The 25,898-nt window shown below is 41.4% G+C and overlaps 1 protein-coding gene across 1 annotated transcript in view; it reads right to left on the minus strand.

Annotated features, from left to right (window-relative positions):
* Positions 1 to 25,898, minus strand: part of AFF2 (ALF transcription elongation factor 2) — a 504,257-nt gene that overhangs the window by 69,634 nt on the left and 408,725 nt on the right. The window contains exon 9 of the mRNA XM_081221467.1: positions 25,776 to 25,813. Coding sequence (XP_081077593.1) covers positions 25,776 to 25,813 — 38 coding nt within the window. The remainder of the gene's footprint in view (positions 1 to 25,775; positions 25,814 to 25,898) is intronic.

The following is a 25,898-nucleotide window of genomic DNA, read 5'->3' on the forward strand; positions in this document are numbered from 1 at the left end:
CTCCTTGAAGTAACCTTGTGAGGGAACCAGTGCAGAGATTATTACCCCCTTTGACCAATGAAGAAACTGATGGCCTTGAAGGAAACTAGACTAGTTCAAGGCCACAGAGCTAGTACGCAGCAGTGTGAGGATGGCTCGGTCTGTCTGACACCTGGCTTCTCGTGGCAGAGCTCTGATGGAGGCTGTGATGCTGGGTGGCACACCCAGGCAAGATGTGCTGGCTTTGTGCCTTTCAGTGGTCCAGGTAGTGGATGCCTACCCACTTCACGCACTTGGGCTTGACCCATTTGGTAGGGCTGTCAGAAACTGGCTGTGAGCCCCAGCTGGGAACTCCCAGAATGCTTCCGGACTACCTAAGAATCTGGGTCTCTTTTCATCTTTGGTTTTGTAGGTGAGGAAAGGGGATAACACCCACTGGGCCCTGGATCTGGGACTGGCCTTCAGTCAAGTGCAGACTAGCGAGCTGTCTGCAGAGAGCACCCTTCAGTCATGGGATCAGGATGACAGGGGACTCTACAAAACACAGAAACAGACATTTCCGTCTGGTCTCAGAAAGGCTACTTTAGATAGAGACAGATGACAAGGGTGCCCGGGGAATCTGTTTCACCATTTGAATAAAGTACTTCAGTGAATCACAAGTGGTACGAAAGTACTAGGACTCTTGCCTTGGCCACACTATAACCTAAAGATAATTATAGGATGTCAGTTTTTTTTAATGATATTAAAAGATGCAGCATCGCTTTATATTTGTTTGAAGAAATCTGAGCACAGCAAGATGGAATTTCATTTCATGTATCTTCCTTACGGAGTGCTGCTCTTTAAAGAGAAGGGATACCAGAAACTACTTTTATTGCTCAGATGAAAATAAAGACCCGGGTAAACTGGTGATGCATTAGCTTATACTTGACAGTGAATCATAAAGATTCATGCTAAAAGACATGCAATTGTAATCTAATTAGTTTTCTTTATTGTTTGGAGACATTAATTTAGAGCCAGCCCAAGAAATGCAGAATAGTACATAACCAGGAGATCTGTCGGCTCCTGTCTCCAGTCCGGGAGGACTTGAAGATTAAATCTCAGTGTGGCAATATCAAGAGTGACCCAAGTAGAAAGATGTGTAAAGTGTGTGGCACTGGCCATCAAGGGGGGAGGAGCCTGGCGTCCTGGCAAGATTCCAAGTGGGGAACCCAAGCAAGTCTGGGTTGGATTCTCAACTACTATTAATTACCCTTCTAAACCTCAGTTTCCTCATCTGTAGGAAGAGGACAAGGCCTTGCAGAGTTGCTGAACTAATGAGAGATGATGCATATAGAATGTGCCATGCACAACGGGCACTGAGCATAGACAGCAATTATTGCTGCGACTGCTTTCAGAAGGCAAGCTGGGTCTGCAGAGCTCGACACAACGGACAAGGCCGGCCGTCTGACAGTAGGAAATACCCAGCACGGCCTGCCTCTGCACGCCATCTTGCAATCTCGGAGTCTCTACGGGCTCCCAAAGGCAGGCCCACACTTTCATCTACTCTATTTCACAACTACTCATCCATCATTTGCAAAACTGTTTTTGAAAAATGTAAATGAAACCTCCTGGGATGAGTCCCAAATTTGTTCCTAACAAATGATCTTGGGTGGCAACTTCCCATTCTGGGGCTAAATGAACCCAAGGAGCACTAATTGCTTTGAAGTTAATAAAGACTTTATTGGCTTCAAATAAGTGGTGTTTGTTTGGCTGCTATGATTATAGTCACACACTCTCTCTCCATAATGTAAGCTGGCAGAAGTTTCTACCTTTTACAAGTTTTAAATCCCAATAGAATTGACAGAAAAGGCTATAACCACAAATTGGTTTGCAATTTTCCTCTTTCTTCCCAGCAAGTCCTGTATGGTGATATTATGATCCTTGCTTCACACAAACTGCTTGTGACTTTTATGGCCCTTTTGTGATCTAAATGGCTATCTCATAAGATATTCCATTGCCGCTTCTTTTTCAATTGCTTTCACTGTGAAATGCCCTTGTGGAGAGTGCTGGGGACCATTTCATACTCTTATGGTATTGATTTGCTAAACCTGATGATAGGTTTACATTTAAGATACAGTATTGTATATGAACAGAGTGGGAAGCTTATGAAAAACAGACCCAAAGCTTCCATGGAGGAGACGTTGGATACCATTTGTATGTTCTGGAATACAAGGAAAATCCCTAATCATCTTGGCATTCATCTCATAAACTCAGCACGTGGCAATACCGCCAGAAACATGACAATTTGGTCTACTTAGTCCTTCTTTCTCCAATACTTTTACATTCAAATGAGGTGCAATTTAACTGAGAATACATAAAAACATTATAACATCATTTGTCCAGTCTACTCAAGTAGGGACTTTGGCAGTGCTTTTGTTATAAACATTTCTCATGACCCTCCACAAAAGAAGCCAACATCTGGCTGGGATGTTGAACGCGAGGTTGACTGAATGGCTGTTTAGTGCTCAAAATAATAACCAAATGCAAGAAACTAGTTGGAAGCCCCTCACCTCTAGTCCAGCCTTCAGTTATCTTTGCCTTTGTGCTATAGACAGTGTGATGAGAATAAGGCTGAGTTTCAGTCCTGGAGGAAAAGGAAAGGAAAAGAGAAGGGGAGATTCTGAGGAAATGGATAAGAGCGGGAAGGCAGGCATAGAGGAAGAAGAAAGAGAAAACATAATACAAGAGAGAAAGGGGAGAGAAGAAAGTAGAAAGGGAAGAATGATTTGTGGTAATAGAGTCCTTCATTTAAATAGGAAAATAAAAAAAAACCCTCAACATTACTCAAAGTGGCACTGAAAGGTAAACCGATGACTAGAATTCATTAAAAAAAAATCAAACACAATCACTAGAAAAAAATGAAACCTTAGGTGTCTCAGGGTTGGAGAATCTTAAATTATCTGGGAAGAAACAGAACTGTGAGGAGGGCACCAGCTGAATGCTTTGTACACTTTTCAAGTAGAGCAGCAGGGGAGGACACACAAGCTGCATTTTCCTTTTTCTTAAAAATTAATTTATTAATTTATTTAATTTTGGTTGCATTGGGTCTTTGTTCCTGCACTTGGGCTTTCTCTAGTTGCGGTGAGCGGGGGCTACTCTTCGTTGTGAGGCACGGGCTTCTCGTTGCAGTGGCTTCTCTTGTTGCAGAGCACGGGCTCTAGGCACGCAGGCTTCAGTAGTTGTGGCGCGCGGGCTCAGTAGTTGTGGCTTGCGGGCTCTAGAGTGCAGGCTCAGTAGTTGTGGTGCATGGGCTTAGTTGCTCCACGGCATGTGGGATCGTCCTGGACCAGGGCTCGAACCCGTGTCCCCTGCATTGGCAGGCGGACTCCCAACCACTGAGCCACCAGGGAAGTCCCAAGCTGCACTTTCCATGTGACATCAAGGCTTTTATTCTAAGAGGTCAGCCCAACAGATCCACCAATAAGCTTCCATTTGAGCAACAAAAATCAATGAATATGGATTGAAGTGGTATGCAAGATTCAATCACTGGGAAAATGGTGAGGAGGTCATGGCAATTTGGCAAAGCTTTGATGTGGACTGCTGCGAACACCAGCAAGATGGACTCTACCCCGTATTGTCTATAATTATGAGCTATAAATTCCACTCTGTGTTCTCCATATGCTACATCTTCATTTAGAAACCACGGCATTCACAGCTACTTCCATCTCAGCTCTGCAATGAAATTGATTTCCCCATAGATCCTCAAGAAGAGTGACTCATATGAACTTGAATGACTTCCCTTTCTGCTTTGCATAGGAAAGGTGATGTGACTTGAAGGGGTGTCTCTTTCCTGAATTATACCATTATTTGGCTGGTGCCAGTAGTGGGGACCTCATGCAACCAGTGTGAAGCAGAGTGGGAGAATTTCTACTCACCCTTTTCATCTCAGAAGAGACCAAATAAATAGACTTGTCAGGCTTTGATGTGGCGAGGCTGCTTTTGGCAAAGGACACCAACACATACTTTGTTATTTTCTTTTATGACATAGAAAGTTGAGAACTAAAACAGAACTTCCAGTCCAGCCTTGATGCTTCCCCAGCCCTGGACTTACTCTTTACGTAAAGGCACAGTACATGGGAAGCAGGAGAGCTGCAAGACAAGGCAAGGAAAATACTAGAAACATCTGATCCGCTGAATTGTGGCTTCTTTTGTGGCAAGTGCACTAAGAACCCACATCCAGCAGATTCAGCAGATGTTTAGCCAGCACTTACCATATGCCAGGGATTTTTATCCACATGATAAGAGGCCTTATCTCATTTTAGAAATAAGGAAATGAAGGCTGAGAAAAGTTAAGAAAATTGCTCAAGGCCAAGTAAGGAGCTCTTGCCACTGAACCCAGATGGTAGGCTTTCCAATACAGGGACGAACATCATAGCAAACCCTTGCATAGCTACACTATTCCACGTATGCATATCAACTCACTTAAGCTGCATCACAGCCTATGAAGCAGGTGATATCATTATCCCCTTTTTACAGATGCAGAAAGGGAGGCAAAGAGAGGTGAAGCAAATTTGCTCAAAACTACCCAGTTTTGAAGCAGCAGAGCTAAGATTTGAACCCAGACTCTTCATTTCTCCAGACTATGCCTTGGGTTCTTCAAGAGCCTTGCAGACAGCCTGGACTCCCGAGGCCAGTGCCAGCGGCCAGCATTTTGCCATAGAGGTGACCTAGTAGCATCCCTTGGGACAAGTGCGTGCGTGTGTGTTTGTGTGTGTGTGTCTGTGTCCTAAAGGCTGAGATTAACTTCACTATTTCTTTCATCCATTCATCTAAACAAACATTAAATGCCTACTGTGCACTAGGCACTTACTCTTCATTAATTGGTTAAAAAGCTCAAATTATTTTTCCAATTTTTCTAATTTTCTCTAAAATGTAGAGATGATAACATTGTGTCCTTAGGATGGTATCTTTAAAATTTGGGATGAAACAACTGGATATCCTCAAGTATATCCCTATGGCTGTCCACTGGCAGGAAGCTATACATTAGCAGAAAGGATCCATAGATTAGACAGGGTGAGAGCCGCCTGGAGCCTTAGAGCCCAGCAGGCCCCTCTTTCATTGGATTCAGGAGAAAATGGAGGCAAACCAGACAGCTACTCTTAAAAGCCAATTGTTAAAATAATTCCATCTAATAGCACGTGGATCTACTCTTTATCACTGTCTGTGGAATGGTTAGATCTGGATGTGTGTGCAAGTGTCTTGTTATATGCATCTCTTATTCAATAGACCTTGCTGGGTTGTTTGTTGATATTCAGCCTATGAATAACTTTCTGGTAAAATCTGAGAGGGGTGAAGAGCACAGAAATTAGAACTCAACAGAAGCAATGGAACCCCATGTTACCCAAAGGTTGTTGGAACCAGCAGGATTTGTGGGGCAGGTTTGGTTTCATTCTAACATTAAAAAAAATTATTCTGATGAATGGATAAAGATGTGACACATATATACAATGGAATATTACTCAGCCATAAAAAGGAATGAAATTGAGTTGTTTGTAGTGAGGTGGATGGACCTAGAGTCTGTCATACAGAGTGAAGTAAGTCAGAGAGAGAAAAACAAATATCGTATGCTAACACATATATATGGAATCTAAAAAAAAAAAAAGGTCATGAAGAACCTAGGGGCAAGACGGGAATGGAGACACAGACCTGCTAGAGAATGGACTTGAGGATGTGGAGAGGGGGAAGGGTAGGCTGTGACAAAGTGGGAGAGTGGCATGGGCATATATACACTACAAAACGTAAAATAGATAGCTAGTGGGAAGCAGCCGCATAGCACAGGGAGATCAGCTCTGTGCTTTGTGACCACCTAGAGGGGTGGGATAGGGAGGGTGGGAGGGAGGGAGACGCAAGAGGGAAGAGATATGGGGACATATGTATATGTATAGCTGATTCACTTTGTTATACAGCAGAAGCTAACACACCATTGTAAAGCAATTATACTCCAATAAAGATGTTAAAAAAAAGAGAAGGATCAAACAAATATTTATTCTGTGTCACACTTGGGTTGACCTCTATCCAGAAGCGGAAGCTTCTGTGTATCTGAACTCTCCTCCTCCACTCCCACAACTGAACTCCACTGCCCCTGTGGGCAGAGGTTGGTGGCCTCATTTTGGAATCCCCTTAGCATCTAGGAGAGCAGAGTTGCAACACATTTCCATTAAAGTCCAAGAATCATGCAGAATGCTTTCCCTGGGAGAGGTACTATTTGTCCAAGTTATCTCCATTTTCATAATCCCATAAAAATCAAGCATTGTTTATCTAGATGGAATTCATCAGATGCAGGTAAGAACCCCGAAGCTAAACAGCTTTGCCTTCAGTGACAGAAAATTGATGTTTGCTAAAAGTATGTACACATACATACACACACATACACACATGATGGATTCTTTTTACAAGCCCCACTAGTCTCTTTTCACTAGCTGGAAGGTTTAATCACTATCTTTGTTCATTAATTATGTCCCTGAGTCAAATCAAAGTGCAGACAGTAAAAGAGTGTCACATTTTGAGTTTCCATAGTTGCCCTGCCACCCTACCAAGAGGATTTGAGACTCATCCATCTATATAAAGGTGAGATTCAATTCACTTTTTATAGAAAAATCTAAAATCTGGTGGTCATGTCTAATGTTATTATCTCTGTCAATAGAACTGAAGTCTTAAATATAATTAGGCCCTATGTATCTGCTGGCAACTGCCCAAGTCTCAGCTGTGGCTCCATTTTGACATACTCTACTTTTTCACGAAAGAAAAACAGCCCTGGAGAATCGCCCCTAACTTCCTTCTCTGTAACAAACACTACACACAAACTGTCCTCTTCCTTCTAAGGTCTAGATACTCACCAGCCTCATAAACACGTATAATCAGATAAGCTTTTGGTTGGATTTAGAACGTGATTTGGGATGCTGTGAGAGTTGGTACACTGTGGATTTCCCGGCAGAGAAGAAAACCCTTCTAGGCAAAGGGTATGCGTGTCCTTCAAAGCAAACTATCATGCGTTTTCTTAGGAGTTGAAAGATTTTTTGATTCCCTAGGCTCTGTCTGTGGGACCCTGTTCAACTCTGCTAATGCACACTGCGATTTTTAACACATGCCCATATTTTATCTATCACACATGCTTTGTTTTTACTTACTAGTGAGTTAGATATGGTTTGCTATGTTTCAGATTCCAAATTTTAGCGCACAGTAGTAGAGTTTACTATTCATGCACTTAGATCTCACATCGTAAAGCTGACCCTAAAGGGAATACTGAAGAATGGCATCTTTAGGGAAATCACCTTTTAACAAGGTGCTTTTGGTAATTCAGGGACAAAACCCCTCATGCCAAGCATATGAGGTACAAAAGTAAACCATTTTAATCCCCAAATCGACAAAGTCTGATGAAAGCAAACTCTAATTGCATCAAACTAGAATTTAGTCAATTACATATGGGCCATCATGGTATAGACTTGGTTTTGAGGCATCAACTCCCTATAGGTGCTGGTATGTGAAAGGTATTACTTGTTTTATTATCTGAAAAATGTCTGTGTACTTTATAAGGGGCTCCTGTGTAACAATGAGCATGGTGAAGGCCAAAGGACATTCATGCATGGGGAGTGCCAGCCAATTTCTTGCTCTGGCTTCAGAATCTGCCAGTGAAATCTGGCAGAGCCATGTGCTTTCCATAATAAACTTGTCCTTCTGCCAGTGGCTGCTGGATCCCCGCAAGCCAATGAGCTGTTTCGAGTCTGAAGCAAGAGAATATACCTTGGCAAAGGGGAAGCATCGCAATGAATAATGAATGACCTCTCCCCCTTGCTGGCGTGGAGGGAAGGGGATGGGAGGGGTTCCTTGTAGATGACCGACTTTGAGTGGCAGGCAGAAGGTTGGAGAACAGGAATGGTAAGTGGGAAATGATTTAGACCCAAGTGCTGGTGTTTTGCTGAGAACATCCTAATCACTGGGAAGAGAGCAGGGATGTCTGAGTGCCCATTAATAAGTACCAGCAAGGTATCTAAACCCCCTGGGCAAAGTCATTCCAGTATATGAAAAGACAAAGGGAGGGAAAAGAGGGTCTGTAGATATGAACTACTTTCTACTTTTTCTTCTTTTTCCAGAAAATATAAGAAAGATGAAACGGATTCATTGAATTCCCCCAAACTGAAACTATATTCCAGGAGTACCAAATGGTGTGGCATTTGAATTATTCTTTAGCCACAAATTAGCACCTCTTAAGAGCTTCATGCTTTTCAGCCATTGATTTTTGATAAATCCTGATTGGCAAATGTGAGAACAGATGTAGGTGTGCCAGATGGTTTTCCCAGACTTACTCAGGTCTAACTGCCAGACTTTGGGCCAACGAAAGCTTAGAAAATTAAAGAAATAATTTATTCTCTTTTTCCTGACTCTGGGGACGGTTCTCTCTGTGCCCACTAGTTTATGCACTGCATGCAATGCCATTCATTTGGAAGAGCTCACTTATGCAACTTCCAGGCCAAAAGAAATATACCAAGGGACGGAAAACAGAAAATAGTTTCAAAAAATTAAAATATGCTGGAAAACAGGGAAAATGCCAATTATCAGCTCTCCAAGATTTTATGAGAAAATGCTTGATTCCTTTGAGCCAAACAGTGTTTACAGTTGCAGCAATGAAAATTCTAATTTTGTGCTCTAATGAACACAAAACGATCCACACTCAACCTTGGCAAAACTTATAATGACTGTGTAATTGAAGTGACTTTGTCATATTAAAATATTTCATAAAATTATAGAAAAATGCCAAGAAGTAAGAACATGGATTGGGAAGCCTTGGATATGTGATACAATAGCCATACCCTCCCACCCCCCATTTTATAAGTAGAATGAATAGTTTACAGAATTGAAGAACACCATTCATACTTAACACCAGTTTACCAATCCATAAGATGTTAGATGCTTCTGAGAAAGAGCCACATAATTTTATTCTAAGCATTAAACATATCAAGTAATAATTTTCTTTTGTTGTGAAATCTCTCAATACACTTAAAATGCTATTAATTCCTCCTCACTATACATTTGGAATGTAGAAAAGGGAAGACTTTTTAAAATTTTCTGTTGACACTCCCTAGTTAGAGTCAGCTAGTGGTTCTCATCCACAATGGAGGCTATGGGGACTCTCAGTCTCCATCATAGTTGGAAGAGAAATCCAGACCACAGTGATTCATGAGTGTAAACACACAGATTTGGAGAGGACGTCGATTACACCCTAGTTCACAGACTACTGAATAGATTTGAGGCCTGATTCCCAATCCCATTCTCTTGGGGCTCTTGGATTCAGAATTGGAAATACCCACTTCTGTATTGCTAAGGCTTTTGTCTTTGTGTCACATATGCAAAGTCTAAATACCTACTCTTTGGTTTAGCCTTCTAAACCAAAAGACAGTGTCTATACAAGTAAAATGGGGTTAAACAATGTGTAATTGGGACCCAGAATATCCAAAAAAAAAAAACCCAAAACTTGAAAAAGAACAAATTGGGAGGAATCACACTTCCCCATTTCAAAACCTATTACAAGGCTATAGTAATCAAAGCCATTTCAAAACCTACTACAAAGCTATAGTAATCAAGACAATCAAGACAGTGTGGTACTGGAATAAGGATAGATATATAGATCAATGGACCAGAAGTAAGCATGCAGAAATAAACTCTCACATTTATGTCCTTTCAACAAATGGGGCTGGGACAATTGGATTTCTAAATGCAAAAGAATGAAGTTGGACCTCTACCTCACACCATATATAAAAATCAAGTCGAAATGGATCAAAGACATAAAAATAAGACCTAAGACCTAAAACCGTTAGAAGAAATCATAGGTGCAAACCTTCATGACCTGGGGTTAGACAATGGGTTCTCAGATATGACACCAAAAGCACAATCAACAGAAGAGAAAAAATAGATAAGTTGGATTTCTTCAAAATTAGAAACTTTTGTGCTTTAAAGGACATCATCACAGGGAGATCAGCTTGGTGCTTTGTGATCGCCTGGAGGGGTGGGATAGGGAGGGTGGGAGGGAGGGAGACGCAAGAGGGAAGGGATATGGGAACAGATGTATTTGTATAACTGATTCACTTTGTTATAAAGCAGAAACTAACACACCATTGTGAAGCAATTATACTCCAATAAAGTTGTAAAAAAAAAGTTAAAAGACAACGCACAGAATAGAAGAAAACTTCTGCAAATCATATATGATAAGGGACTTGTATTGAGAATATATAAAGAATTATTACAACTCAATAATAAAAAGACACAGGATCTGAATAGGTATTTCTCCAAAGAAAATATAGAATTGGCCAATAAGCACATGAAAAAATGCTTAACACCATTAGCCATCAGGTAAATGCAAATCCAAACCGTAATGAGATTTCACTTCACACCCGCTAAGATGACAATAAACAAAAAGACGGATAATAACAAATGTTGGTGATAGTGCCAAGAAAGTGAAAGCCTCATATGCTTCTGGTGAGAATGTAAATGAGGCAGTCACTGTAGAAAATAATGTGGCAGGTTCTCAAAAGGCTAAACATAGAATTACCATATGATCCAGCATTTCCACTACTAGGTATATACCTAAAAGAATGACTACACAAAAACTTGTGCATCAATGTTCATAGCAGCACTATTCATAACAGTCAAAAAGGTGACAACAACCCAAATGTCCCTTGTTGATGAATGGATAAACATGATGTGGTCTATCCTTAAAATGGAATATTATACAGCCATAAAAAGGAATGAAGTACTGATTCATGCTACAATATCGATGAACCTTGAAAACATCATGCTAAGTGAAGGAAGCCAGACACATAAGACCACATGTTGTATTATTCCACTTATATGAAATGTCCAGAATAGACAAATCCATAGATACAGAAAGCAGATTAGTGGTATGGGCTGGGAGGAGGGAAGAATGGCGAGTGGCTGCATAATGGGCACAGGGTTTCATTTTGGGATGGTGGAAATGTCCTAAAATTGATTGTGGTGACTGTTGTACAAATCTGTGAATATACTATGTGAATTATATCTTAAAATAGCTATTTTAAAAATTGTGTCATCATCTCGAAAACACCAATGTATATGTCTAAAATAGACAGTTTTAAGAGAGGGATAGACATTACAGGAGATGCTGATCTGGACAGTATGGGTATTCATATTTATGTAATTCATCAGATCATTACTCCAATTTTCCAGTTCACTTTATCTGCTTACAATGGGGCTGTGGCTTGAAGACTGCTTAGGACCACTGTCTAGTTGATTCCGACTAGTGGCCCCCTTAGTGGCCCCCTTGGTAAGCTGGTGAACCTTCCAGGTTGTGCCCCAGTGGCTCCCTATATCAACAGTAGGTTGGCTAAAGAAACTCGTTTCTGGCTCACTGAGGTACCCTCAAATGAGAATGACTTTGCTTAACTTACTGAGCTGACATCATTAATGCAACCCAGCTTTACTGATCCCAGCATGTCTCTAAGTAGATTTTGATATTCCATAGACAAAAGGCTTCTAGGTCAAACATGCTAGGAAACCACTGCAATAACCTATATTCCCCCTCTGAGAGATGCACAATGTCCATTAGAACCCTAAGGGCTCAAATTTCATCTTAGAAGAAAACTTTTAAACCCAGCATTTCCTGTATTTATTTGACCACTTTGCACCAAACACACACACCCACACATGCACCTGTTTGTTTCCTGCATAACACCTATTAACATCCTTCAAAACACGATCCACGGACCACACTTTGGGAAATGTTAACTTAGCCCATCAACAATTGGTGGAAGGAAGAGAGAACTATGACCTTGAAGCTTTCACTATCTGAGGACGTTATCTTGCCTTGAAAAATGTTAATATGATAAAAGATGAATATGGATGCATAATGCTCAGATCCCTAGAACAGTGTTTTCTAACCTTTTCCACATGTTGGTCCATGTAGGAAAGGACTGGAATAGTATGGTTTGTAGTCAAGAGACTCCAGGGCTCCTGGGTCCTGCCACCCCAAGTGTCACAAGGACCAGTAGACCTGCATTTCTGCAATCTATGCCACTAAAAAACTGTGGGGAAGTTCTGTTCGCAATAATCCATCACCAAACCACCCTGATTCAACTATTTTCATGTCGGAGAATTAGTAGACAAGCTGTCTAGGTGATACTTGACTTACCTGGACGTTGGAGAATTTGTGCAGACACTAGATTAATGTTTTTCACATCACTGTGAGATGGACTATAGCTCTGTCGAGGCGATAGGAAGCGGGTGGAGCATAGGGGTGATTTAACACCAAACTGCCAAATCCAGGAGCAGAACTGGATTCTCCGAGGAGTGAGACTGAGCATGGTTGCATCTACCCACCTAGCTCTTTTTTTCCCCATCTTTAGCGAGATATAATTGACATATAACATTGTGTAAGTTTAAGGTGTATAATGTGATGATCTGATATACTGTATTGCAAAACAAGTACCACAATCAGGTTAGGTAACACACCCATCACCTCAATTGGTTACATTTTTTTTTTGTCTGTGTGGTGAGAACTTTTAAGATCAACTCTCTTAGCAACTTTCAAGTAGACGATACAGTATTGTTAACTATAGTCACCAGAACTTACTCATCTTAAAACTGGAAGTTTGTACCCTCTGACCACCTTCACCCATGTCCCCCCACCTCTGGCAACTACTAATCTACTCTCTCTTTCTATGAGTTTGGTTTTCTTTTTAGATTCCACATATCAGTGAGATCATACAGTATTTGACTTTCTCTGTCTTATTTCACTTAGCATAATGACCTCAAGGTTCACCCATACTGTCACAAATGACAGGATTTCCTTCCTTTTTGTGTGGCTGAGTAAGATTCCATCAGATATAAAGTTGACCCTTGAACAACATGGGTTTGAACTGCATGGGGCCACTTATACGTGGATTTTTTTTCACTAAGTATGTACTATGGTACTACATGATCCACAGTTTGTTGAATCTGACTGTGGAGTTATACCTGGATTTTTGAGTACGTGCAGGAGTTGGTGCCCCTAACCCCTGTGTTGTTCAGGGTCAACTGTACATACAGCACATCTTCTTTATCCATTCATCTGTCGATGGACACTTAGGTTGCTTCCATGTCCTGGCTATTGTGAATAGTGCTGCTATGTGCACTGGGATGCATGTGTCTTTTCAAATTAGAGTTTTCATCTTTTCTGGGTATATGCCCAGTAGTGGGATGGCTGGATCATATGGTACCTCTATTTTTAGTTTTTTAAGGAACCTCCATACTGTTTTCCATAGTGGCTGCACCAATTTACATTCCTACCAACAGTAAACACCGAGAACTTTTGAGCAACCAGGATTCCTGTGCAAATGGCACGATGAGAATTGTTCACTGTGATAATCTTGGATGGTCTTCCTAAATCATTGACGAAGGATTAGATTATGTGTGGGATGGTCTCTGGATCAGACACTCTTGTAACTCCTTCAAAATCATTCTCTCTACACGTGGTAGTTCCATTAACCAAATTATTTTGATGAACCAGAGCACTTCTTTCCCCAGGCCTCTCAAATAGCAAAAGAAGAAATATAACTTTTTTTTTTCAAACATAACAATTTTGTTTTTATTATTCATTTGCTTCCTTATTCTTGTTTTGGGGAATTTGAGGTATACTGAAGGTTTTTGTAGCAGTAAAAATTCTTTCAAGGATCAGATTTCAGAAGGCTTCACCATGTGCTTTCACTTGAAAGACAAATCCAATTCGACATGAAGTTTCATTATGAAGAAACTGTTACATGTGATGACACTGGTTATTGAAAATTGAAATGAAGTGAGAGGAAGCTAACACCGATGTGTATGAGATTCTGCTTTCTTTGAATGACACAAAGAACTCAATATATCTAATCAGCTCCGTTATGCCCACTGGGAACTGAGCTCCAGTGCTATTGCATAGGGCTGCTTCTTGATTGCTGGAAACCCAAGTATTAAGCCTTATGTCAGGTACATCAGTAGTTAAAGAGCTTTGTGGGGTTGCTGGATCCTGGGAATTGTTTTACTTTCCCTCTCTCAGTTAAAGTAATGATAGTAATAATCTGGGCACAAAATTCATAAAAGAAGGGTCCCAACAAGTCAGCACAGACTGACATTTTGGCTTTTACACTTAACGTCTGAATTATTTTAAACCTAGAGGTAGGCATCGAGCCCATCACCTCTGATCAAGTTTTCTTGTGCTCTGACGAGCGGCCGTAAGCAGAGAGACTTTTAACAGCAACACAACAGGGGAATCTTCTCTCTCCTTCCTAGTGTAGGTTTTGCCTAAGAAGTTCAAGGGCTAAGAGGCAGTATATACTTTGATGAGGGTCCACTCTGCTCCGTCTCCCACTCTTGTTCATAAAACTATCCTTTCTGTCTTTCCGTCCCCGCCAACTCTCCCATAACCATGAATCAAATAAGCTTTTGAGTACCTTTTCTTCAGTCTCCAGAGTCAATGTCACCCCAAGGTTACCAGAGCCCCCCGATGTGTGGCTTCTACATCAGTTTTCTCCTTCCCTTCCTCTGTCCTGGAGGCTCAATGTATTCTGTCTACAATATTCTCAGTTTGCACTTGGTGGAGTTTGGGAGCTGGGGTACACTTCTGAATTGGGGTCTCCTGTTTAGCTGTGCTGTCAAGATAACTCTGGATTCTTTTCATAATTAAAAAAGTCAACAAGCAGGCAATGACTGATGGATGAGCTATGCCTGCAAAGGTAGTATGAGGGCTTCACTACTCAGTGTCACCACTCTCCCTCCATAATTCTGCCCTGTCATCCATCCAAGAGCTTCAACGTCCCAGATCTTTGTGCCAAATTGTTTTATTTTTTTAATTTTTTTATTAGTTTCTGCTTTATAACAAAGTGAATCAGTCATACATATACATCTGTTCCCACATCCCTTCCCTCCTGCGTCTCCAAATGTTTTATGATCAGCACTTGAAGTACAAACTACAGGGAGTCCTGCCATGACGAGTAAAATATTTAATGCGTATGTTAAAAGCTAGAATTTGATTACTGACCTGTTAGTCAATAAGTCCCCCAAACAATTCAAAGTAAATCTCCCTAATCTGTCTTGTTCTTTCACCCTGCCTGAAGGATCGCTAATGAACGTGCTGGCTGAATGAACAGAAAGATTGGGAACACACACAGCATCGGCCTGGATCACATGCCATGGGCACCAGAAACCTGTTCGTCCCATGCAAAGGTTCCTCTGGAGTACGTTCCTCATCCAGAGATGATTTTCCAATAAAATCAGCCTCGATTTTTGCAAGCCTAAGAGCAATCCCCGAGGGAGGAGATCAGGCAATTCAATTCTAGGAAGTGCTGTATGAGGCAAAATGAACCTTGAAGCAGTGTTATTTCCTGAAACATGGTCTTGTTTTTTAGTTTCTTTCAGACACATCGATATCCAGTGAGAAATTTGTTTTTTAAACTCCGTCTACTGAGATGTGACCAAAGGATTTAATTACTTACATATTCATGAAAATAACATGAGATGAAGGAAGGTTTGTTTCGTTTTACTGCTGCTCAGGGTTACTGCCTGAACCCTTGTGGCTTAAAGACCAGCTCCCTTAAAGAGAGAGCCGGGCTACTGGTCAATGCGGACACTGACCAAAGGCTTCTTCATGCTGTGACGGTGAAGTATTGGGGGAGGAGGAACCGGCGATCAGGAGCTTCTCAGACTCCCCAGCGCTGAGGAAGAGGGCAAGTGTGCATGTTTCGGCATTGGCTGCTGTGTGTCCTATCCTGCTAGTTTCTGAGCATCAAGATGGCCTTTCCACAAAAGAGGAACTATCACATGTTGTCACCTGTTAACTGAATGCTCTGTTTCCTTGTCTTAGAGTGACAAAAATGTGCGTTCTGTCATTCTTGAGAATGCTTAATGACATCAAATGCAACTGCCCACGCCTAAGCCCTACCCACAGGGATGCTGACATCTTCCCCCCCGCCCCACCCCCTGCACCTTCCCTTCAAAATCAAGAGCAGGACTATATCCTGGGTAGGAAGGTGGCTATAGACCGGAGGCATCAACTGAGACAGAAAATTCTAGCTCTATATAGACAGGACAGGTCACTTTAAAATGCCTCAGAGTTAAGCCCATATGGAATATTGACTCCTTTAAAGGAAAGCTTGGTTCCTTTCTAGGAAAAGTTATAACTCAGACGAGGGCTAACAAGGAGAGTGCAAAATCAGGCTTCCTCTAAGATTAAACTCATAGTCATGCTGAACTATGACAGTGGAACTTCAAAGTCATATCCTTAGACACCTGCACTCATTCATTCAACAAATACTGAGCTCCTACTGTATGCCAGGGACTGTTTGAGGTACTAAGGTTATAGCAGTGAATAACAAAGTTCTCCCTCATATGGACCTGACATTCTCATGGAAGGTGATGCTTCAAACCTTAGATAGATAATAGCTAAATAGATCGATCTGACAGAGAGACAGACAGATGGATAGATACGGTATGCTAACAATTGCTAAAGAGGAAAAATAAAGTAGGGTAAAGGGGATGGGGAGTGTATATGCGGGACAGGTTGCTATTTTGCACGGGGTGGTTGTCCAATGCTGTTGCTCTTGTTTTACAAAGCCTTTGCAAATTTCCTCCTCAGGTCATTCACTATCCACAGAGAAACTCACTAATATTTTGAAACAATGTTACATTGATTGTCTTGATTACCCACTTTTTCAACATCCCTGACTCTAAATCACTGTCCTGGACTAGTTAGTTTTCAAAAGTTAAACCCCAATTCAAAGGTCTACCACCCATCACTAAGGACCAGCAGAAGAACCTCACACATGCGTGATGGAACTTCCCAAGAGGATCTCCCAAAAGCCTCGGCACCACCATGACGTCCCTGCAGATGGGGCCAGCAATGCTCAGCTCCGTTATTGCAGGGCAGCCCTCATTTGGGTAGATTTAAAAACACACAGCATTTTCTAGTTGCATCATATGTGAAAACAGATGTTTCTGTAGTGCTAGGAAATAGTAGGGTCTCCTGTTTCTTTTAAACATCCTCCTCTACAGTCTTGTTTCAATCACATCAAATCTATTTTTGGAAGTAGGTGGGGTTTAAATTATATATGAATGCATATACTTGTGTAGAGAGAGTATATACACGTCTAAGCAGATCTTCAAAGCAAGTTTACCAGCTTGTCGAATTTGCTTAGTAAACCCTGGCATCATGATTTGAGGCCAGTTAACCTTTCACTTAGCCGATGTGGGTAGTAATACACATCTCCAGCTGGTGGTAGAGAAATGAATAAGGTGTGCTTCTCCATGGAGATGCTATTATTAGCAGATTCCTGGCCACTCCCACATATAGGGTTTGATAACGCGGTGTGGATGAGCCTCTTGGCTGCCCTGGGCTTGCCCTGCCAGTAACTCACAGGGCTGCCATGGAGGTAGACAGCCATTCACTCCCTGAAGCTGCTAACAAAATAAGCAAAAATCCGGACTTTTCTGAAATATTTTTCCTAACTACGTGGACCCCGCTTGTGGGAACATGGGGGTTAAGAGAAGAAGGAAAGTAGTCAAAATAGTAGGGTGTGGCAAGGACAGGGAAATGGACACCGAGGAAAAGATCTGCAACGTCATCAGCAACAATTCTATCTTGAATTTAAATTACCTCGGAGCATGAGGGTAGATGGATGCACAGAGTATACAAATGTGTGTGCATGTAAAAACTGGATTATAACGACACGTGATCTACCGCCATGCTACAAATTCTACAAATGGAAACATTTTCCTGTGGAAGAATGATTTATCTTTTTTTTTTGTCTTTTTTTAAATGTTGACTCTCCAGATAACTGCTGTTGGTTTAGGCAAAAGCTTTAATAAAGCAGAAACTATTTGTTTCCTATTTCAGTCCCTGGCCAAAGTAAGTCATTCCTCCTGTTCTCAGTCTCCCTAAACTAGTGGTGAACAAAATAACTTATGGCCCCAGGTTTCTGACTTTGAACATCTTCTGTGGTAGCTGGAGGATGGATTTAGCGTTTTGGAGCCCTGCACATAGTTACCAGGGGGGCCGCGCATCATTTCTCTAGAAATAAAAATAGCCCTATTGTGCTTACATTTGTGGATGATAAAAATACATTCAGAAAGAATTTGTATGTCTGTGGAACGAATTCAGGAAACGAAGCTAGAATAATAGTGTTATGTGTCATGCCTACCGAAAATAGTATGTCTTAGTGTAGCCTAGATATTTGAATAACGTGAAAGGTACTGTATGAAAATTAAAATTTTTCAAATGTAAGAAACAATCAAGGGTTGGTAAAGCCACAAGGGAACAGCTGGAGGCTCGGAGGCGCCCTGCAGGAGCGAGTTACATAAAAGTCCACAGAGGTGGATTAGCCAGATGTAATCAGAAAGGATTTGATGTCTATTTCCCCACAAACCTTTTTTAAAGGGTGCCTTATAATCCATCCCTACATCACACCTTTAACATTCTGGAACAAAAGAATCCTGTTTAGCGTTTTCTTAGTTGTGTCTACACTGTACTACTCTCCTCTTCGTGCTAAAAGTGGGGCCCGAGTCTTTGGCGGTGTTGCTTCCAGTAGGCTTGGTATTTCCTGCTCCTGTGAAAAACGCCTCTTCTCCTGAGCTGCCCCGACCTCCCAGATATTGCTCACAACACGCATGTGCTTTCCTCTCGTCGTGCCTTTTGAAAGTGTTGTTCTCTTTTGAATGGCTTCATCCCCACTGTTCACTGGGGCCCCTGCTGAGCTAAGGAGAACCCCCTCCAAGCAGTTGCTCGACCCCTCATCCCAGCCACGGAAGATGCTGCATATGCTTCAGTCGCAGAGCCTGTAGGGCATGATGTGTCCGTTTCCTCCCAGAGTGTGCCAACTTTCAGGGCAGAAGCTTTCCCTAACTCCTCTCCCTTTCAATGGAGCCTTGCACACAGTAGGTGCACAAATCATGTTGGTTAAAAGAACACATGACATGACTTCTTGGAATTTCGAGCAGATCAGCCATGTGATTCTGAGTTTTCAACAGTTTTCTGAAAGATCGCTGAATGGTAATGTTAAAATAAAGTTCTAGGTGTAACTCATGTATCAAAAACTGAGTTGACTTGTGTGCATGGATTAAACAAAATCGTCCATTTTTGTTTAAGCAGCAAATGCTAATACGAAGAATAGAGTTAGAAAGTAACATGCTACTTAATGAAGTCCAGGATAAAAAGAGGTGTTTTCAAAATGTTGCTTAAAAAGTGGCTGAATTCCCTTTAAAATGGTTTAACTGCACCTTTGCTGGCTTGCTTGAGGCTGCTCTGCTGCATCAATAACTGGGTGCTTTCTATTTCCATTTTATCATCATGGTCCTTAGTGTTAATTGACCACCTAAAGAAGAAGGGTTCTCATCAAGCTTTTAGAAAGATGAGTGGTGATAATGAGACCAACCAACATGCTTGAAGATTTGAAGAAACTCTTCCTTAAAAAGTTAACATAATCGAAGTTGGCATAATTGTTAAAGTGCCTGCAAATGTGTGGATTCATTAATGTCTGAAGCATTTGTTGTCATATTCTCAGAAACCAAACTGTTACCAAGGTTAGGTAATAAGACTTTTAAAGCCAACAACAAATTTATAGGCACTGAAAGTGACCATGTGTGTCCCAAGAGGTGATGAGAACAAGGCAGCAGGTTCAAAGTGGAAAAAGAGTTGCTGGAATCTCGGGGTTCTGGGCAGTCCACTCTCCAGGTCTCAGTTGTCTCCTCTGAGATTCCCTAGATGATGCTACTCCAATTACCAAGGAAAAGGAGGGTGTCCAGAAATGTGTGCAAGTTTCATTAGCTATGAAGATGACTGCTAGGACCTTCTGCCTCCAGTTATAGCTATCTGGACGACATAGAGAGCACATTTTATTTTATGTAGCTGTTTAAAAAGAGGTTTTATTGTTATCTTTCCTTTAACTACCTTTAAAATGGCCAGAGCCGATTAGAGGTCCCCTCCCCTCATTGAGAACCGCTCCTCAGGACACCCACAACTGATAAAAATCATTGACAGTGTGACACAGTAAAAGACACAGGAGAGAGTCTATCATTTCAGACCTGGGGGATTTCTTTCCTTCCTGTGGTGGACTTTTTCAATCATCTGCTCACCACCTCGAATACTCTTGTTAGAGACTGGACACCAATGAATAGGTCCTAGGTTTCTCAAACCACCTACGGAGGCCAGGCCTCCATGTGGTCCTTTTATTTTGCATAGACCGGAGCATCTGATTCTGTATCCCATGAACCACTGTGCTGGATAAAGGTGCCCTCTGGTCTGACACATTTGGGAAACTTTGGGTAAGACAAAGATAAGTTGGTCTCTTTCTACAGGACCTCTCTGAGCCTGCATTATTCACAGGGTGCCCCAGGAAAGGGCTGGCACAGTGTCTGCCAAAGCTCCGTGGTGCTGGAGCCTTTTGTTCCAAAAGGAGACAGTCCCACAAGACTCGGCAGAACACAGTACAGAATCCACGGCCTTATCATTCTGAGAAGACCTGGAGATTGCACGGATGTGCTGCGTGTCTGTGACGCACATGTGTCCAACCACAAATCACCTTTGGTCACAGGGGTCATCTAAAAGGCTCAACCCAACATCCTTGGAGCCATGCTAATCTATCTAACATATCCCTTTAAAACTTTAGTGATGTGGCTTGTCCCTCATTTCATGAATCCATGAGGCAGAAATGATGGGAAAAGGCATTGGGTGTGTGTGTGTGCCCATGTGCATGTGTGTGTATAAACGTATATATCATATATGCAATGTTTATAATGTATGGGCTGGTACGCATCTACATCAAACTTTAACATCAAGTATTTCCTCAAATAAGCATCACTATAAAACAAAATTTGAAGCTTTGGTTTACGTTTAGGAGGTGGAAGAACCATATACATAATCTAGCCGAGGTGTGTAGCAAGGAAGGAACATATCCGATTTCACACCACAAGCTAGTGTTAGATTCAGGACTAGACCCCAGGTCCATGGGCTCTTTGTTTATGTTTAATAACTAGTGGACTCACTGATGATTCACAGTAACAAGGTAGAGGTCTTCAATGTTATCCAACTCTGCCAAGCTCATTTCTTTTATGTGGATAAGCTCCGAGGGCCCTAGGCAATCATTTCTTCGAAGCCTCAGTTTCCAGCCGGTCCTTTCACTGTCTGCCACCTCAGCACCAGTGTCTCAAGCCAGCAGTCTCTGAAGTCCTGGTCCTAACATCTCTTCCTCTGCTCCCCCTCCCCCATCTTCTCCTATAGTGGTAACTAGAAGCACTTTCCATCCCGAGAGCTTCCCTTGTACCTTATCTGTCCCCACTCAACAAAGGTATGTCTCTCTATCTTGTATTTAGTTCTTTACAAACTGATTTGATCTCTCCTCCTGGACTCTAAACTCCTCGAGGGTAAGACCTGTGTCAGATTTATTTTTAATTCCCTCAACATCTATCACAGTTCCTGGAATGCTGGAGATCCTCAATAAATATTCATTGGATGAATAAATGAATAATGCACAAACATCGTGGTCAGGAAAATCTTTGTGGCTATTTGTCATTTTCAATAATGAAACCACCATATCTATAAAATGGATCAGTGCCTAAATCAAGCTGTAATTTCCTAAGCAGAGGGGATTCAGATCCCGATTTGTGAAAGACAACCACCACGTTGCTTAACGTTGTTAATGTGTAAACGCAGGAAGAATTTTATGCTTGATAACTGCTTGCTGCCCACCCTTTTGGTAACAGATGTCAACCTCGGTTAGATTCAACTCAACTTATTAGTGCATGGCTTTTAGCCAAAAGCAATTCACATTTGCAGAAGTGTACTATCACATATGTCTTAATAACAGAAATGTGTTTTTTTTTTTAAAAATGTATGTGGTAAGTCACATATGGTAAAAGAAATCTGTACATCTCTCAGGCCTTGTTGCCACAATGAAGCTTGCAGATAATTGCTGCAGAACGTTCATATACAAGCGAAAGTCTCTCTGACACATTAAAGAGGCACGGTTTGAACATACTAATCAAGCTTTGATACGGGCATGGTTCCAACTGACTGCTAGGTACACCAGTATCTCTTGTCCTGATCACTGATCTTAAGAACATACAGTTTTGATTCTTATCCGCAGAGGTAATATTGAATGTTTCAAGGTAAAGTCCTTAGTGTATCCAGGTACATTATGTGCTTACATTCACTAAGCATATATTTAATTTCTCCTTTGTATGGAGTGTAATTAATGTGTGCCACCGTCTCCCTACGGTGATGAAAGAAGCTTACAACCATGAAGGTATTAAAAATAAATTAAACAAGTGGTTGAGAAATAGGGAGGGGGGAGGCAAACCTTTAGAGAAGAAAATATACAAAGTAAATAACATTGTGAATCATTTAACCTCACTTGAATTGAAAGCTTAATTAGCCTTAGTTAGATCTTGGGAAGTAATAGAATTTTAGAAAATGTATATGCCATTTGCAATATAGCCATCTACACACAACTTGGAAGACTACCAACATGCTCTAGTTATGTGTTTACGGGTTTCTGAGGCATCACTGCCCCGTCAATGGACCTCATATCCATAACGATTTTCAATGATCCTGAATTCGGAATGGTCTCTGTGCTCCGAATAAGGATTAGGTGATACCTCAGCCCCAGAAAGTCCTGAACACAAGATATAGGGCTCAGTAAATACCTACTCAGTGTTTTAGAGGACAAAACGAGAAAGGGTTGATAGTTTAACCTTCACTGTCATGGAAAAGTTTACATCTGCACCTTTTCCTACCTGACCAACCAGAGCAGGGTTCAGCAAACTTTTTCTGTAAGGGGCCAGATAGTAAATATTTTTGGTTTGGTGGTTTGTACAGTCTCAACTCTGCCACTGTAGCACAGAAGGAGCCACAGGCGATACTGAAACAAATGAGTGTAGCTGTGTGCCAATAAAACTTCTTTTATGGACACTGAAATTTGAATTTCGTATAATTTTCACATGTCATGTAATAGTCTTCTTTTGATTTTTTTCCCCAACCATTTGCCAAACTCTGCACCAGAGGATGACATCCAATCACACAGAATGATCATCTTCACCAATCTGTGTTCATACTTGAGTTGTAAATGATGCCTCCAGACCTCTACTTTTCCAGCAAGGCTGTACACATTTTTCATTGTACGCCCAAACAATCACATGGTAATTCTCATATACAAGATCAAGCCAATAACTGGTCAGAAGCAAAGCAGTTAGTATGAACCAGGGCAACGTAGGAACATTTTACACGTGGCATGAATCAGAAGAAGAGAATGGACGCCTTGGTCAGTTACAACACACGAACCCTTTGGCCCTGACACTCTACTAGGGTAGGTACCAGTCTTATTAAGCCTCCAGGCCAGGTTCCTGAAAGGACTGTTTTCTGGGATGTGTCCAATTTGTTTACTTGTTCACTCATTCAGAAAACATGTAACAAACGCTGACTCTACTTGGGATCGCAGTGCACTGTGTGTAACCGAAATTCTCTGGCAGACATCAGAAACGGAAAGAGGACCACTATACACAAATCTTTTAAAAACTTCACTTCTGCTCTGCTGTCAGGCAGTTTAATTGAGCCATGCTCTGAAACTCCTGTCCCTGAGCTGAGGTCTTGAAGAAGGCTGTCTTCTCAAAGTACCCAGATGGCTGTGGCTGGGCAACTGAGTTAGGTATCAGGCATTAGGTACCAAATGCAACAGGACACTCAAACTCATGCTGACAGTGGTATCTTATTTAATTAGAAGACAATTCTAAACACCTACCAGTTGGTTGTGACTTAGGTTTGTTACTGGGCAGATCTTCAAATATATTTAAGAGTAAAACATTGTTCCACATTCTATTAGTAACCCTTTGGCTCTTCTAGTTTTTCTGTTTTCTCGTTACAACATTCCTTAAAGTGCTAGACATTCGATACAGTCTGTACTGTGAATTAGCCAAAGCTCATAAAAAAATATAATTATCTGTAGGGTCGAATTCTCACAAGGAGCAGACAGAAAACTGGTCCCACTTCCAGGCCATCAGTACGATTTAACGAAGCCCCGCACACTGCCAATAGGCTGTCTTGTGCATGCAAAGATGGAGCTTGGGACTCACTTCCTATCGGGAGGGCTTGAACTTGGAGATGTCTGTCCCACTGAGGGCCAGATTTACACTCTGCCAGCCTCTGCCCCATCCCTTGTGACCCGGGGCATGCATCTGCCCGCGGGTGGACTGGAGGGAGGGGCGCAGTCGAATTATGGGAAATAAGATCACTAATGGCCCACCCAGGGACTCAAGACCTGGCCTTGGCCTCATTAGCACCATCCTCTAATCCATGGAGCTTGCCTGCCACGGGCTCGCAGTAGAGAAGCCTTCCGGGCAAAGACAGAAAAGAAATCAGGCTGCAGAGAAGATTTCAACCCCAACCAAACAACCAGACCAAAATTCAGCTACTAAAAATGCTCCCATAGGACGACGATAGCATAATACATCTCCAGACCACAGATAGCCCTCCAGAGGCTACAGAAGGCTGATAAGGAATATTCCATGGCCTAAGAAAATTAAATTTAGAAACAAAGTACACAAAACCTTTTGGAAAAATGAATTGGAGCTTGGATTTAATGGTGTGCTAAACACTACCCTGGTGACTTGGAAAAGTTAATTATTTTATAAAACACAAGCAGCCTTCTTGTCACTGGCATTAGCTGAACCATTCTCCCAGAAACTATTAAAAATCAATGCAGTCCCAACTAGATAACTGTATAATTAACTATATATATCCAACTCTATCAATAATAACATTAAATGTGAATGGATTTAACAATCCAGTCAAAAGGCAGAGACTGTAAGACTGGGGGGAAAAAAACAAGATTTGACTATATGCCATCTACAGGAGACACACTTTATATTAAAAGATACAGATTAAAAAAACAAATCAATGCACTCCCCATTTCTGAATTTGTTATCCACTCTAATGGAAGTCGGCTGACATAAGTTAACACATAGTTCCTAGAGATGTGATATTACCAGACCTGTAGTAACCCGGCAAATAGAGCAGATCTTCCCCAGGCCACATGGCTGGTGGAACTGGTATGCATCATAACACTGCAATCACATGTCACAAACCCAAATGACAAGACAGCCATCTTTAATTTGAAAGTCTCCCTTCTGGAAGAGACAGGCTGTCTAAGATGTACTATATTTAAAAGAGTGCTGTGCGGCTTGTTTATAATTTAAGAGTGTCTCATAAAATGCCTTGGAAATAGCTCTCTGTTAGCTAGAAAAACCTTCAGTTAAATATATTTGTATGAGCTTTTCATTAACAGAGTAGCGAGGCCGTGATGCTGAGGTGCCAAACCTCCCCACGTGGCTGGAAATCACTTGGCACATTTTCAGCCATTTATGTCTCTGTCATAGGTCCAAGGTTTGCAATTAAAAATGTAATCTTTTTAGCATGTGCAAAACCCAAAGGCTTGAAGTACTCTGCATTGAATATGATTATAATAGTATTTGGCAGCTATTCATGGACGGCACATATTAATTTATGTAAACTGGGCATAACTTGGAGCACTTCCTCATCAGGACCACAGGAAAAATCAAAAAGCTGGTCCCTGCTCATTGGAGGTTTTTTTTTCTGCTTGTTTTGTTTTTGTTTTTGTTTTTAAATTGTCACGAATAGAGATGAACTAAAAATCAAGGTCTCTTTTATGACCTTCTTTTTTCACATGCCTGGAGTACATTCAAATGAACATTTCCAACTAATAAAAAACATAACTTACTTTACAGGATTATTCTTAGATTTTGCCTTTTCAACATCCTGTGAACAGAAGAAAAAAATGCAATTAGACAACATTAGCAGGCATAATCTTTGCAACTAGTTACCAAAACAATAAGCAATATAA

The sequence above is a fragment of the Mesoplodon bidens genome (assembly GCF_964165515.1).
Source record: "Mesoplodon bidens genome assembly, chromosome: X".
Taxonomy (NCBI): Eukaryota; Metazoa; Chordata; class Mammalia; order Artiodactyla; family Ziphiidae; genus Mesoplodon; species Mesoplodon bidens.